General features: G+C 67.3%; 3 protein-coding genes across 4 annotated transcripts; 1 reads left to right on the top strand and 2 right to left on the bottom strand.

Annotated features, from left to right (window-relative positions):
- The first annotated feature begins 2150 nt into the window (after window positions 1-2150).
- Window positions 2151-3574, top strand: GADD45GIP1 (GADD45G interacting protein 1). Its single transcript, XM_085045907.1, has 2 exons — window positions 2151-2536; window positions 3037-3574. Exons 1-2 carry the CDS (start codon window positions 2202-2204, stop codon window positions 3407-3409), a joined length of 708 nt encoding a protein of 235 aa, XP_084902033.1. The 5' UTR covers window positions 2151-2201; the 3' UTR covers window positions 3410-3574.
- Window positions 3552-8632, bottom strand: RAD23A (RAD23 nucleotide excision repair protein A). Its single transcript, XM_085045896.1, has 9 exons — window positions 8444-8632; window positions 7526-7687; window positions 6779-6954; window positions 6357-6412; window positions 5635-5762; window positions 5321-5396; window positions 4948-5078; window positions 4406-4561; window positions 3552-3998 (listed from the first exon to the last, which is right to left on the bottom strand). The coding sequence occupies exons 1-9, from the start codon at window positions 8564-8566 to the stop codon at window positions 3885-3887; spliced, it is 1122 nt and encodes a 373-aa protein (XP_084902022.1). The 5' UTR covers window positions 8567-8632; the 3' UTR covers window positions 3552-3884.
- A 234-nt stretch (window positions 8633-8866) lies between these two features.
- CALR (calreticulin) lies at window positions 8867-12275 on the bottom strand. 2 transcript variants are annotated; one of them, XM_085045898.1, is made up of 9 exons: window positions 12110-12262; window positions 11192-11293; window positions 10901-11104; window positions 10732-10826; window positions 10442-10651; window positions 10046-10159; window positions 9828-9971; window positions 9662-9754; window positions 8867-9329 (listed from the first exon to the last, which is right to left on the bottom strand). In XM_085045898.1, the coding sequence occupies exons 1-9, from the start codon at window positions 12204-12206 to the stop codon at window positions 9144-9146; spliced, it is 1245 nt and encodes a 414-aa protein (XP_084902024.1). In that variant the 5' UTR covers window positions 12207-12262; the 3' UTR covers window positions 8867-9143. The 2 variants fall into 2 exon arrangements, with proteins under 2 accessions (XP_084902024.1, XP_084902023.1); XM_085045897.1 differs by having other exon boundaries at window positions 9249-9352; window positions 9602-9754; window positions 12110-12275.
- Between the last annotated feature and the right edge of the window lie 363 nt (window positions 12276-12638).

Raw genomic sequence — 12638 nt, 5'->3', positions numbered from 1 at the left:
GGCACCGAGGCGGTGACACGGTGATGGCAGTGGTGGTGACAGTGCCGTGGTGCTGTGGGTGACACTGGCAGTGACAGTGACACAGCGATGGCAGTGACATGGTGCTGGCAGTGACAGTGCCACGGCGGTGTGGGTAACACTGGCACTGACACGGCGATGGCAGTGACAGTGACAGTGGCGATGGCAGCGGCGGTGACGGCGGAGCCTCATCTGTCATTCCGGCTGCGGCCGCGTCCCTCCGCCATCTGTCACCACCCGGTGCCAGCGCTGGCACCGACGCCACCGCCACTGTCACCCCTTCGCTGCCGGAGCCTCCAGCGCCCGTAGCACCGCGGGGTGACACGAGGGGACACGGCTTTGGGGACCGCCAGGGCCGGGGGAGGGGACCCCAGGAGAGTCTGGGGGGTGTCCCAGCACCCCCCCGGTCCCCGTGTCCCCCGTGGGTGGCACAGCTGTGTCCCTGCCCGCGCTGGGCTGATGCCACGGAGGGGGGGTGGCACTGCCATCCTGCGGGGGACACAGGGGACACGGGCGGACAAAGCCCCCGCTGCCCCAGGCACGGGGAGGGGACACCGGGGAAAGGTTGGTCACCGGTGTCCCCCGTGGGCAGAGGGGACCCGAGTCCTCGCGTCCCTGTGCACACGCGTGTGTCGCCAGCGCGCGTGTGTCACTCGGGCCCGCCGAGCCCCCCGTGTCCCCCCCGTGTCCCCCCCGTGTCCCCCCCGTCCCCACCAGCTGCTCGGGGACCCCCCGCGCCAGATGTGCCACTGTCACCGGCTGCGGCTGCAGATGGAGCCGAGCGCGGGGCGGGGGGGGGACACGGAGTGACGGTGTGTGGTGACACGCCGCGACACGCGATGCCACGCTTTGGCATGTCGCGACAGGCTTGTGGCGCGTTGCGACAGGCAGCGAGGCGTCCCGCGGCATGTCGCGACAGCATCGACACTGCAGCGTGTCACCTGCCAGCCCCGGGGACACGCGGCGGGTGCGACACAGGTGTCCCGGGGGGGACAGGCCAACCCGGCTGTGGGGCAAAACCCCCCCGGGGGGAAACTGGGGGCAGCGGGACCGGACAAAGGCGGGAAGGGCAGAATCCCCAAAATCAGGCGAAACTGCCCCAAAGCAGGGCCCCTCCCGCTGGCCGCGTTTCGGGGGGCTTCGGTTTCACCGGCGGAGGGGAAATGTGGAGCCCCGAGTCCCGCGGGTGGCGGGGGGAGCCTGGGGGCTGCGGGGGAGGGGGCCCAGCCCCCTTGGAACACCCCCGGGGAGGCCCCGGGAAGCTTTTGGGGCGATTTCGGGGGATTTTGGCTCAGCTTGGCGGCAGATTTTCGGCGGCTGCCGAGGCCTGGAAGCCATTAGGGCTCCCCCCCCTCGGCGGCCCCCGGCAGCCCCCGCCAGAGCGGGCGGGGGGGGCTCGGCGTCCGGGGGCTGCGGCCCCCCGAGGGGCCCCGCCAGGAGCGGTTCCGCCGCCCGGGAGCCCCCTCCCCGTTTCTCCCGGTGTCCCGCTCTGCCTCCCGCCGCTCCCCGTGCCGCGGCGGCGATCCCGGCGGCGGGGAGGAGATCCCGGTGCTCGGGGAGCCCGGGGCGCGGGCGGCGGGCACGGAGGGGTTAACGGCGCCCGGCGCTTGGCAGCGGCCCCGGGCTTGGCGGCGGCTGAAAAGGTTTGGGGGGGGTTTGGGGGGGTTTGGGGGGGTTTGGGGGGTCCGCCCCCAGCCCAGCTCCCCCCCACGGGGAGGAGCCGAGGGGTCGCTGGCAATGCCTCTCCCCACCCCCCCGACGCGGTTTTGGGGTCGCTGCTGCCCCAAGGAGGAGCCGCAGCCCCCCTCGGGGATCCCCCAGACCCTCCCGGGACCCCCGGGACGAGGCAGCGCCGTTTTCGGGGTGTCCCCCGAGTCCCCCCGGCGCGCTGCTCTCAGGGTCTCTGAGCTCCCGACCCCCACCAGGGTCCCGCAGACCCCTCGGGGATGAGCGAGGGTCGCTCTCGGGGCTCTGCTGGAGTCCCCAAAGCCCCCGGGACCCCCCGATCCCCCCAACGCCCGCCGGCACGGAGCGCCCCGCCTTGGCTCCGCCCCCACCGCGCTAACCGCGCCCCGAGGTGGGTATGGCCACGCCTACTTGACCACGCCCACATTGACCACACCCCAACCTCCCGCCCGCGCCTCCAGCCCTCTCCCTGACGTCACTTCCGCCGCGCGCTCAAGATGGCGGCGCCCTTGCGGCGGGCGCTGCTGTTACCGGGCCCGGCCCGCTCCCGCCTCCCGCCGCCCATCGCCGCCCCGACGCGGCCCTACCGCGCTGCCCCGCTGCGCCGCCGCCCAGGCCCGGCCCCGGGCGACCCCGAGGATCTCCGGGCGGCCGCGCGGCGGTTCGGGCGGCTCGGGGAGGCGTCGGGGGTGGCGGTGTGGCGGCTGTGGCCGAGCCCGGAGCAGCTGCGGGAGTTGGAGGCGGAGGAGCGGGAGTGGGACCCGCCGCTCCGCGATGTGGAGGCCGTGCTGGATCAGCGGGAGCGGGAGGAGGAGCGGCGGAGGAAGGAGAGGTGGGGCGGTGGGAATGTGTGTGGGAGGAACTGGGAGCACTGGGAAAGGTCTGAGTGGTGGGACTGGGATAACTGGGATGGGGATGGGCAGGACTGGGAGCACTGGGATGGCGATGGGCAGGACTGGGAGCACTGGGATGGGCAGGACTGGGGTAACTGGGATGGTGATGGGCAGGACTGGCAGCACTGGGAAAGGTCTGAGTGACGGGACTGGGAGCACTGGGATGGGGATGGGCAGGATCAGAGTAACTGGGATGGACGGGACTGGCACTGGGGTAACTGGGATGGGGATGAGCAGGACTGGGAGCACTGGGATGGGGATGGGCAGGACTGGGGTAACTGGGATGGGGACGGGCAGGACTGGGAGCACCGGGAGCGTTAGTTCTGCTAGGACCGACCGGCGGTACCGGGAGAAGTGGGAAGGCGCTCGGGGGTCGGTTCACGCTGCCGCCGTGCCGGTGTCCTGCGGGGCTGTCCCCAAGCGTCCCCTGTGTCCCCAGGGAGGAGCTGGTGGCCCGCAGCCTGGCGGCGATGCCAGCCCGGGTGGCGGCGTGGCGCCGGGAGCGGGAGGCGGCGCGGGACAAAGCGCGGGCGGACGCGGCGCGGCGGCAGCGGCTGCTGGCCGAGGCGGGGCTGGCGGGGCTGCCGCGCCCCGGGACTGCCAGCCGAGCCTCCGCCCGAGCCCAGGAGCTGCTGGACGACATGGAGCGGCAGCAGCGGCGGGAGGAGAAGAAGCGGCGGCGGCAGGAGCGGGAGGAGGCGGCGCGGAGCGCTCTGGCTGCCGCGGAAGCAGCCGCGGCCGCACGGCAACCCCCCGGGGCTGCACCGGAGAGCGAGCAGACAGCCCCGAGAGGCACCGGCGATGCCTCCTGATGTCCCCCACAGGGCCAGGACCCCCCGTGTGCCCCGAGACCACCCGGACTGTGTCGGGATTTCCCCCGAGAGCATTGGAAGCTCCCACGGGCTCCTCCTGAGCCTCCTCAGGACAGAATGAAGACACCCCGACACCCCGAAATGGGTTTAAAACTCTGCATTTAATCTCTTTGCCGCCAGTTTTGGTTGTTCTGCGGCGCCGCCCCCCCCACCCTACCTTCCCCGGGGCCTGACAGGGAGGGGGGGGTCGGTTTTTTGGGGAGGGGGGGAACCAGGAGGAAGAGGGTGCTGAGACCCCCCTTTAGAGCAGGGGGGCTCCCCTGCTCCTGGGGTGGGGGGCAGGGCTGGGGGTCCCCATCCCCCCGAGGCTCCGGGGAGGGGGGGGCCGGATTGCATCCCTACCCCCCCACACGGCGTGGGGCCCCCCCGGAGGCAGAAGGAGCCCCCCGAGGGTGGGGGGCGGGCTGGGGGTCCCTCAGTCGTCGTCGAAGTTCTGGCTGAGCAGGAAGTTGGCCGCCAGGTTCTCGTTCTTCTCGCAGGCGAAGTAGGCCTGGATCACCAGGCTCTCGGGAAAGCCCAGCGCCTTCAGCTGCGTGGGGGGTGTTAAACCTGCCCCATTAACCCTGCACCCCACTAACCCTGCACCCCACTAACCCTGCACCCCATTAACCCTGCACCCCATTAACCCTGCACCCCATTAACCCTGCACCCCAGAACAGCACCTCCCAGCCCTGGTATCCCTGACCCCACTAACTCTGTGCTCTAATAACCATATTTCCCATTTCCCGTTCAGTCTGGACCATAAAAACATCGTTTTTCATCAGTGTTAAGTCTGGACCCTAATAACAACACTAATAACAACACCCCACCTGTGCTCACTCTGGGCCCTACTGATAACTCCCACTGATGTTAATTTTGGGTCCAAACAATGGCATTTCCTCCTCGAGTTTGCTCTGAACCCCAACACCATCCCCTCCCACCCTGTTCCCTGCTCACCCTCTCTATGGCTTCTTTCTCCTGCGGGGTCACCTGGATGTAGTTCATCTGGGGGGACTCGTCCCCGATGGCGCCCACCTCCCCCTCCAGCTCGCCCAGCTCGCCCAGCGGCTCGTTCAGCATCTGGATGAACTGCTCCTGGTGCTGGCTGATTTGCTGGGGGTGGGATGGGGGTGGTCAGCCCGGGTGGGCTCCTGGGTGGGGTCAGGGGGTCCTGGGTGGGTCAGAGGGGTCCTGGTGGGGTCAGGGGGGTCCTGGGTGGGTCAAGGGGTCCTGGATGGGTCAGGGGGTACCTGGGTGGGTCAGGGGGGTACCTGGGTGGGGTCAGAGGATCCTGGGTGGGTCAGGGGGGTCCTGGGTGGGGTCAGGGGGGTACCTGGGTGGGTCAGAGGGGTACCTGGATGGGTCAGAGGGGTACCTGGGTGGGTCAGGGGGGTCCCGGGTGGGTCAGAGGGGTACCTGGGTGGGTCAGGGGGGTACCTGGGTGGGTCAGAGGGGTACCTGGGTGGGTCAGAGGGGTCCCGGGTGGGTCAGAGGGGTACCTGGAGCAGCTGGGGGTTCTCCTGGCCCAGCTGCTGCAGCAGTGCAGGGAGCAGCGCCGGGTTCTGCTGGATCACCTGCCGCATGTTCTGGAACTGCGGCTGCTCCCGCAGGAACTCCAGCGGGTTCTCACCTGGGTGGGCGTGGCCAGCAGGTGAGACCTTGCCCACGAGGGGTGTGGTTGAGCCACACCCTCCCCAAACCATACCTGGATGTCGTGGGGCCACAGGGACCCCTCTGTGCTCACTAGCTGCACCCACAAATAGGCGTGGTACACCCAAACCACACCCCAAATAATGACTATTTCTGCAAAGGTGTGGCCAGCCAGCCCCACCCACTGGGTGTGTCCCACCCCACCCCACCACACCCACTGACCTTCGGGTGGGGGCTGCTCCGGGGGACGAGACTCCTGCACGGGTGGGCGCTCGGGCTCAGGGCTGCCAGGAATGCCCTGGGGGGGACAGAGAGGTCAGCTGAGGCCACCTCAGACCCCCTCAGACCCCCCCAGACCCCCTCACCTTGAGCAGGTACTCAACAGCACAGGGGAGTTGCTGTAGCTGTTGTTCCCCCAGAGCCCTCCATCCCAAACCCCCCTGGACCACCCCAGCCTCCCCAGGACCCTCCCAGCCCCCCATCCCAGCCCCCTCTGCCCCTCCCTGACCTGTGAGCCCCCCCAGGCCCCCCCTCACCGTCAGCAGGTACTCCACGGCGCGGTGGGGGTTGTTGTAGCTGGCCCTCAGCGCGGCCACCACGCGCTCCCTCTCGTAGCCCATGGACACGATCTCCGACAGCATCGTCTCGTACTCCGAGCCCGTCACTGCGAGACCCCCGTCAGCTGGCAGGGACCCCCAGCACCCCCCTGGCCCCAGGAGAGCACCCCCAAACCCAAAACCATCCCCCCAGACCCAAAACCATCCCCCCAAACCCAAAACCATCCCCCCAAACCCAAAACCATCCCCCCAGACCCAAAACCATCCCCTCAGACCCAAAACCATCCCCTCAGACCCAAAACCATCCCCAAGTCCTCTCCTGCTTACAGTCACTGCGTCCCACCGGTCATTGTGACCACAGGGCAGTGCTGGAATGAGACCCCCTGGGACCCCCCCAGCTCCAGGACACCCCACCCTGAGACCCCCAAGCTCCTGGGACCCAGTTACACCACCCTGAAGACCCCCCCAGCCCCAAGACCCCCTTTTTCCAAAGTTCAGGGAATGGGAGACCCCAAATATTCCTCTTTTTGCCCCAACAGTGAGATCCCCAAACCTCAATCCCCTATTATAGCCCCAATTCCACCCTTGGGAACCCCAAACCTGCTCTCAGGACCCCCCAAACCTCCTCCCAGGACCCCCCAAACCTCCTCCCAGGACCCCCAGGACCCCCCAAACTCCTCCCAGGACCCCCCAGGACCCACCGAGGGTGGAGGCAGCATCAGCTGAGCGCCCAGAGCTGCCCGGGGGAGGAACAGAGCTGTGGATCCAAGGGGAAGACAATCCAAAAGGAGCTCCAGCCCTGCTCCAAATCCCCTGAGACCCCCAAAAACCCCTCATTACCCCCCAAAAAAACCCCTGAGACCTCCTCCACCCCCCTCCAGCCGCCCCCAGAACTCTCCTGTCCCCCCACCAAAACCTGAAGGAATGACCTCCAACCGGATTTTCCCTCCCACCCCCAAATTCTGCCCCAGACCCCCAATCCCACCCCTCAAAAGACTGTCCTGCCCCCCAAAATCTGATCAAATGACCCCCCCGCTGCTCAACTCCCCCTCCCCCAGACTGCATCCCCCAACACCCTCCTGTGCCCCAAAATCTGACGAAAGGAGCCCCCAGCCCCCCTTACCCAGCCGCAGGCTCGGCCAGGGCGAGGGCAGGGGGGTCCTGGGCTGGGGGCTCCTCGCTGGGGGCGGCCGGAGGGGGAGGGGCAGCGTCGGCGGCCGGGGGGGGCCCTGGGGGGGCTGCGGGGGGCTCGGAGGGGGCTCCAGCCTCGGGGGCTGCCGAGCCCAGCGCCGACTTGGCCTGGGGAGAGGGAGGCAGGGGGGGTTGGGGATGCCCTGGGACCCCCACCGAGTCACTTGAGACCCCCAAATGGACCCCCACCGCCATTCTGGGCGAACCCCTGAGACCCCCAATTGCCCCCCCGTGCCTTGGGATCCTCCAAGGTTCCCCAGGGATGCCCCAAATTCCCTCCCAAGGACCCTACAGAGCCACCCCAGGATTGCCAAGACCCCCCAAATCAACCCCAGACCCTTCACAGCCTCCCCCATTCCCACCCTCAATCCACCCCAAACCCCTCAAAACACCCCAAACCTCCCTGGGGACCCCCAAATCCCTCCCAAGGACCCCTCAGGGCTCCCCAAAACGCCCCCCAGACCACTCAGACTCTCTGGAGATCCTCCAAACTCCACACAAGCATCCCCAAAACCCTCCTGGGGACCCCTCAGGGTTCCCCCAAGACCACTCAGACCCTCTGGAGATCCTCCAAACTCCACACAAGCATCCCCAAAACCCTCCTAGGGACCCCTCAGGGTTTCCCCAAAACCTCTCAGACCCTCTGGAGATTCCCCCAGTCCCTCCCCGGTGGTCCCACCTTGGTCACCATGACCACCACGAAGTTCTTCTCGTCGATCCGGTACTCGCGGATCGGAACGTCATCGCTCAGGATCTTCCCGGCATAGATGAGCTTCTGCCCGGCCACGGGAAAGGCATCGCTGCCCTTCTCCGCCTCTATCTTCTCCTTCAGCGCCCGCACCTGCGGCCGGGGGGCGGTCAGAGCACCCCAAAAACGGCCCCGAGACCCGCGGAGATCCCCCCGGATCAGGGGGGTTAAACCGGAATTCGGGGAGGCGCAAACCTCGAGTATTTCTGGATAATCTTGGTAAATAACCTTTTTAAATAACCCCTCAGTCCCTGCCAGGTGTCTGAGCTGCCCCCAGAGGTGGGGAGGGGTCCGGAGGGGTTTCAGGGCGAAGAATAAAAGGAGATTCCCCCCAAAAAAGGTGAGGCACGGAGCCCCCGACAATTACATCCCGCATTTTTCCCCCTCAAGAATCGGTTCAGAAGGAAACAGAGCTTCCCCGCCAGTTCTCCCCCCAAAATGAGGAGTGGGGGGACACGGAGCCCCCCGGGTTTCGCCACTCGCTTCGCCCCCCACATGGGCGACACGGAGACCCTCTCGGTGCACCCAAACCGAGGGGCGAATCGCCCAAAACCGGGCGGACACGAGCACAAGGAGCCGCCCCGCCCGGCGGACATCCATCGCTTCACCCCTGCCCAGAGTGGGGACAGAAGCACACGGAGCCCCTCAGGTGACATCCCCGCGCCAAAAGGGGGACAAGGGGGACACGGCGACCGCGCCCCGCCCTCAGCCAGCTCCATCCCAGCCCCGGGAGCGCCGGGAGGCTCCGGAGCCGCGCTGCGGGCAGCCGCGCCGTGAGGGGTGGGGGGGGCGAGGCCTGGGCCCGTCCGCAGCGCGGCCCCGCCCGCGGCAGCTCCGCCGCCGCCTCACCGTCTCGTGCGGCTCCATGCGGATCTTGAAGGTTTGCTGCTGCAGCGTCTTGAGCGTCACGGTCACCGCCATGGCGGGACGGGGACGGGGCGGCGGCGGCTCCTCCCGGCGGCCCCACAACATGCAACTCACGCCGCCGCCATCTTAGGCGGCCCCGCCGCTTCCGCCGCGGCGCCGGAAGTGCATCACGGCGCCAGCGCGCGCCTCGCTCCCCCCCCTCCGCCCTCACGTGACGCCGGAACGTCGCGCGCGGGGCTCCCGCGTCACGTGACACGGGGAAGCGCTCGGCCCGCATCGGAGGTCACGTGACGCGGGAAAGCCGCGCGCGGGTCGCCCGGTGTCACGTGACGCGCGCGGCGGCACAAAATGGCGGCGAGCGCAACATGGCGCGGAGCGAGCGCGAGCAAGAACGAGGGCAGGCGGTGCCGGGACGATCGTTAATTTAATAGAAACCGGATCGCGACACCCCCGTACAGTCCCGTGCGACACCGCCGGTGCTCCCCCTCCCCCCACACCGCTCCCTCCCCATCCCCGGCGCTGGTCCTGAGTCCTCGCCCCTCGGGGCGCCCGGTGCCGGTTCGCTCCCGGCCGTGCCGGCTTGCTCCCGGCGCGGTCGCGGCTCCCCCGGGCCCGCGGGCGGCGGCGCCCATAGAAAAGAGTCCAGGTCTCACAGAGACAGAACGGTCCCGCCGCGGGGCCCTCACAGCTCGTCCCGCGGGGCCGCCTCCGCCTCCTCGGTTTCGGTCTCGGGCTCCTCCTCGTCGTCCTCCTCCTCATCCCCGTCACCCTCATCGTCCCCTTCCTCTTCTTTCTGCTGCTTCTCTTCCTCCTCCTGCTTCTTCCGTTGCTCCTCGTCCTGCTGCTCCTTCATCTTCCTCTCTGCCTCCTGGAGAGAGGAGGGGTGGGAAGGTCACCGGGGGGCTATCGGGGGTTTTGGGGGAGCTCAGGAGTGGGGAAGGTCACCGGGGGGCTATCAGGGGGTTTTGGGGGAGCTCAGAGGGGTGGGGAGGTCACCGGGGGGCTATCGGGGGGTTTTGGGGGACTCAGAGGGGTGGGGAGGTCACCGGGGGGCTATTGGGGGTTTTGGGGGACTCAGAGGGGTGGGGAGGTCACCGGGGGGCTATCAGGGGGTTTTGGGGAGCTCAGAGGGGTGGGAAGGTCACCGGGGGGCTATCAGGGGGTTTTGGGGGACTCAGAGGGTCTCCTCCCCTCCCCTACCTTGGTGGCTCCCCAGGTCTCATTCCCGACCTCCTCTGCCAGCTTCTCATCGTCCGTGATCAGGAAGTTGTCAAAGATGGTGCCTGACTTCACCTGCAGGGATGGGGAGGTCAGGGGGTCCTGCAGCCCCTCAGGACCCCCCCAGGTGTCTGAGAGCCCCCCTCACCTGCCACAGGTCGAGGCCAATGACCCCAAAGCTGTCGTAGGAGTAGAGCAGAGGGTCTGGGCTGTACTCGGGGTTGTCAATCTCAGGGTGCACCCACTTGCCCTTGTAGTCAGGGTTGTCGATCTGCTGCGGCCTCCACTCGCCCTGGGGGTGCAAAATGGGGGTCAGGGGGTGCACAGCCCCTTCCCTGAGCCCCCCCTGCAGCCTCCAGGCCTCACCTTGTACTCGGGGTTCTGGATCACGGGGGGTTCCCACTCCCCATCCATCTCCTCGTCCCAATCCTCAGGTTTCTTGGCATCAGGGTCTGGGATGTGCTCGGGTTTGTCCCAATCCTGCAATGGTCACAGAGGTGTTATGGTCCTCCCTCAACTCCTCAGGGTGGTGCCACACCTGGAAGTTCCCCAAATTCCCCAATTCTTGCCCAGATCCTCTCAGAGTCTCCTCGGAGCTGCTGCCAATCCCACCAGGAGCTTTTTCCACACCTCACAAAGCTCCTGGACACCCCTAAATTACTCCCAGCCCCTCCCAGAGCACCCTAAAAGCCCCCAGAGCCCCCCATGGCTTCCATAAACCACCCTCCAATTCCCCCCAAAGCCCCCCAGACCCCTCCCCACCTCAGGCTTGGTGTCCTCAGGGTCATCGATCTTGGCCCGCTCATCCCAGTCGTCAGGCTTCTTGGCCTCGGGGTCTTTGATCTTTTTTGGGGGGAGGAAATCCCAATCCTCCTCCAGACTCCCCGACTCCACACGGGCGTTGTCAATCTTCACCTCGTAGGTGTTGTCCGGCCGCACAATCAGGGTGTACAGGTGGGTGAACTCATCATCCTGAGGGCAAGGGGGAAGCTCAGCAGGGCTGGAGACCCCCACACGTGGGACAGCAGGACCCCCAAACCCTCCACACCCACCTTGCAGCGAATATCTTTATTGATCAACACGTTTTTCCCTTTGTAGTTAAAAATCACGTGGACCTTCTTGGTGCCAGGGCCGCAGATGTCGGGGCCTGGGGGGACAGAAGGGGTCAGGGAGGGCGTTGAGACCACCCTGGGGGGGCTGCAGGGCAGGGGGGACACCCACCAAACATGATGTTGTACTCTGAGTCGCCGTGCATGTCCTCCTGGTTCAGGCTGGCCGGGAAGAGTTTCACATAACCGCCGCCGCAGTCGATGTTCTGCTCGTGCTTCACCGTGAACTGCACCACCAGCGTCTTGTCACGGTTGCTGAACGGCTCGAAGCGGGAGGACAGGGCGTAGAACCTGGCATCCTGGCTCGTCTGGATCCCTGCAGGATATGGGGCATGGTGGGCAGGGGGCAAACCCCACCCCTGGGGTTCCCCTCACCTGCCACGACCTCACCACCCCGACTCACCTTTGTCCTTCTCGGCGTCGCCGTAGAACTTGCCGGCGGTGAGGACGAAGCGGCCATAGTCAGGCTTGTGCTTGGATTCCACCCACCGGCGGGTCCAGGCGTCTGTGGGGAAAGCGTTCAGGATCCCAAACCCACCAGGCCTGGCACCCTGCACCCCCACACTGCTCCTACCCTGAGAGCTCAGGGCTTGGGTGGATCTGTTGCTTGGGGGGCTGAAGGATTTGGGGTTCCAGGGAGAAGGAAAGCCCCTCAGGAACCCTCTCCAAGTGTGTGCTGTACCACTCACCATCCTCTTCCTGCTCTTTCACCTCCTGTTCACCTGCTGCCCTGCTCTGCTCGAGGGCTGACCCTGAGCCCCACTGACCCCTCGGCACCGTCATCCTCCCTGTCCCAATCCCCACTCACTCCCCACAGCTGAAGAGTGGCCTCCTGTGTCCCCCCTTTCCTCAGAGAGCCCCCATTGTCTCCCCTCACAGAACACAGGTGGATTTCCCCCCTTTTCCCCTCAGAGATCACAGGTAGGGGTCTCCCATTTATTCCTTCACAGAGCACAGGGGGTTTCCCCATTCTCCTGTCAAAGAACAAGGGAGGATCACCCGATTCTCCTCACGGAGCCCGGGCGGGGTCTCTCAATTCTCTCCCCTCAAGGTACACACGGAGCCGCCCCTTTCTCCCCTCAGAGATCATAGATGGGTCCTCACGTTCTCCCCCAGCACAGATCACAGGCAAATCTCCCCATTCTCCCCTCACAGAAGACGGGGTGGTCCTTCCATTCTCTCCTCTCACAGAACACAGGGGGGTCTTCCCACCCTCATCCTTCCCCTCAGGCCCCCTCAGGCGCCGCCCCCCCAAACCCCTTCACCTCAGGAGCCCCCCAGGCCCCGCCCTCAGGGACCCCCGCCCCGGCCCCTCCCTCACCTCCGTCCCCGAACTCCTCGCGGAAGTACTGGGTGGGGCCGGCGGCCGCCAGGAGGGCTCCGAGCAGGACGAGGGCGAGGACGCTGAGTGGGCTCATGGCGGGGGTCAGGCCGCGCTCGCTCCGTCCGTCCAGCCCGGCGCCGCCCGGCACTGCGGAGGGGGGAGGAGGTGCCGCCGCCTTTTATACTCCCACCGCCCCTCGCCCTGCCTCCTCCGCCCTGCCATTGGCCAGAGCCCGCGCGCGGCCCGCTCCCATTGGCCGCTCGCCCGCCGGCCGGCGGCGACGGCGCCCCCGAACGTTGGCGTCCCAGATGGCCGTTTCCCATTGGCTGAGCGCGGCGGCCAATGAAGAGCGACCACGCGTTCGGAGGGAGACGCCCCCCGCCCCCCGCCTCGCGCCCGGGGTCACGTGGGGCGCGCGCTCTTAAAGGGCCAGGCCTGGGCGTGGGGGGGGCAGGAAATTGAAAGGGGCATTAGGGATATGGGGAGGGGGCAACGGGGCAACGGGGCAACGGGCACGCGGGATAGG

Source organism: Lichenostomus cassidix, unplaced genomic scaffold (genome assembly GCF_008360975.1).
Source record: "Lichenostomus cassidix isolate B80296 unplaced genomic scaffold, HeHo_3.0 HiC_scaffold_39, whole genome shotgun sequence".
Taxonomy (NCBI): Eukaryota; Metazoa; Chordata; class Aves; order Passeriformes; family Meliphagidae; genus Lichenostomus; species Lichenostomus cassidix.
Note: the sequence above shows the minus strand (reverse complement) of the source record. Positions and strands in the feature narration are given on the sequence as shown.

Coding starts and splice junctions, on each gene's coding strand:
- RAD23A (XM_085045896.1), bottom strand. CDS start 8,566: ATGTTGTGGGGCCGCCGGGAGGAGCCGCCGCCGCCCCGTCCCCGTCCC. Junction 6,413..6,778: donor CTGGCCGAGCCTGCGGCTGG/GTAAGGGGGGCT, acceptor TTGGATCCACAG/CTCTGTTCCTCCCCCGGGCA. Junction 5,079..5,320: donor GGAGCAGCCCCCACCCGAAG/GTCAGTGGGTGT, acceptor ACGCCCACCCAG/GTGAGAACCCGCTGGAGTTC.
- CALR (XM_085045898.1), bottom strand. CDS start 12,206: ATGAGCCCACTCAGCGTCCTCGCCCTCGTCCTGCTCGGAGCCCTCCTG. Junction 11,294..12,109: donor CGAGGAGTTCGGGGACGGAG/GTGAGGGAGGGG, acceptor CTTTCCCCACAG/ACGCCTGGACCCGCCGGTGG. Junction 10,160..10,441: donor CTGAGGACACCAAGCCTGAG/GTGGGGAGGGGT, acceptor TGACCATTGCAG/GATTGGGACAAACCCGAGCA.
- GADD45GIP1 (XM_085045907.1), top strand. CDS start 2,202: ATGGCGGCGCCCTTGCGGCGGGCGCTGCTGTTACCGGGCCCGGCCCGC. Junction 2,537..3,036: donor GAGCGGCGGAGGAAGGAGAG/GTGGGGCGGTGG, acceptor CTGTGTCCCCAG/GGAGGAGCTGGTGGCCCGCA.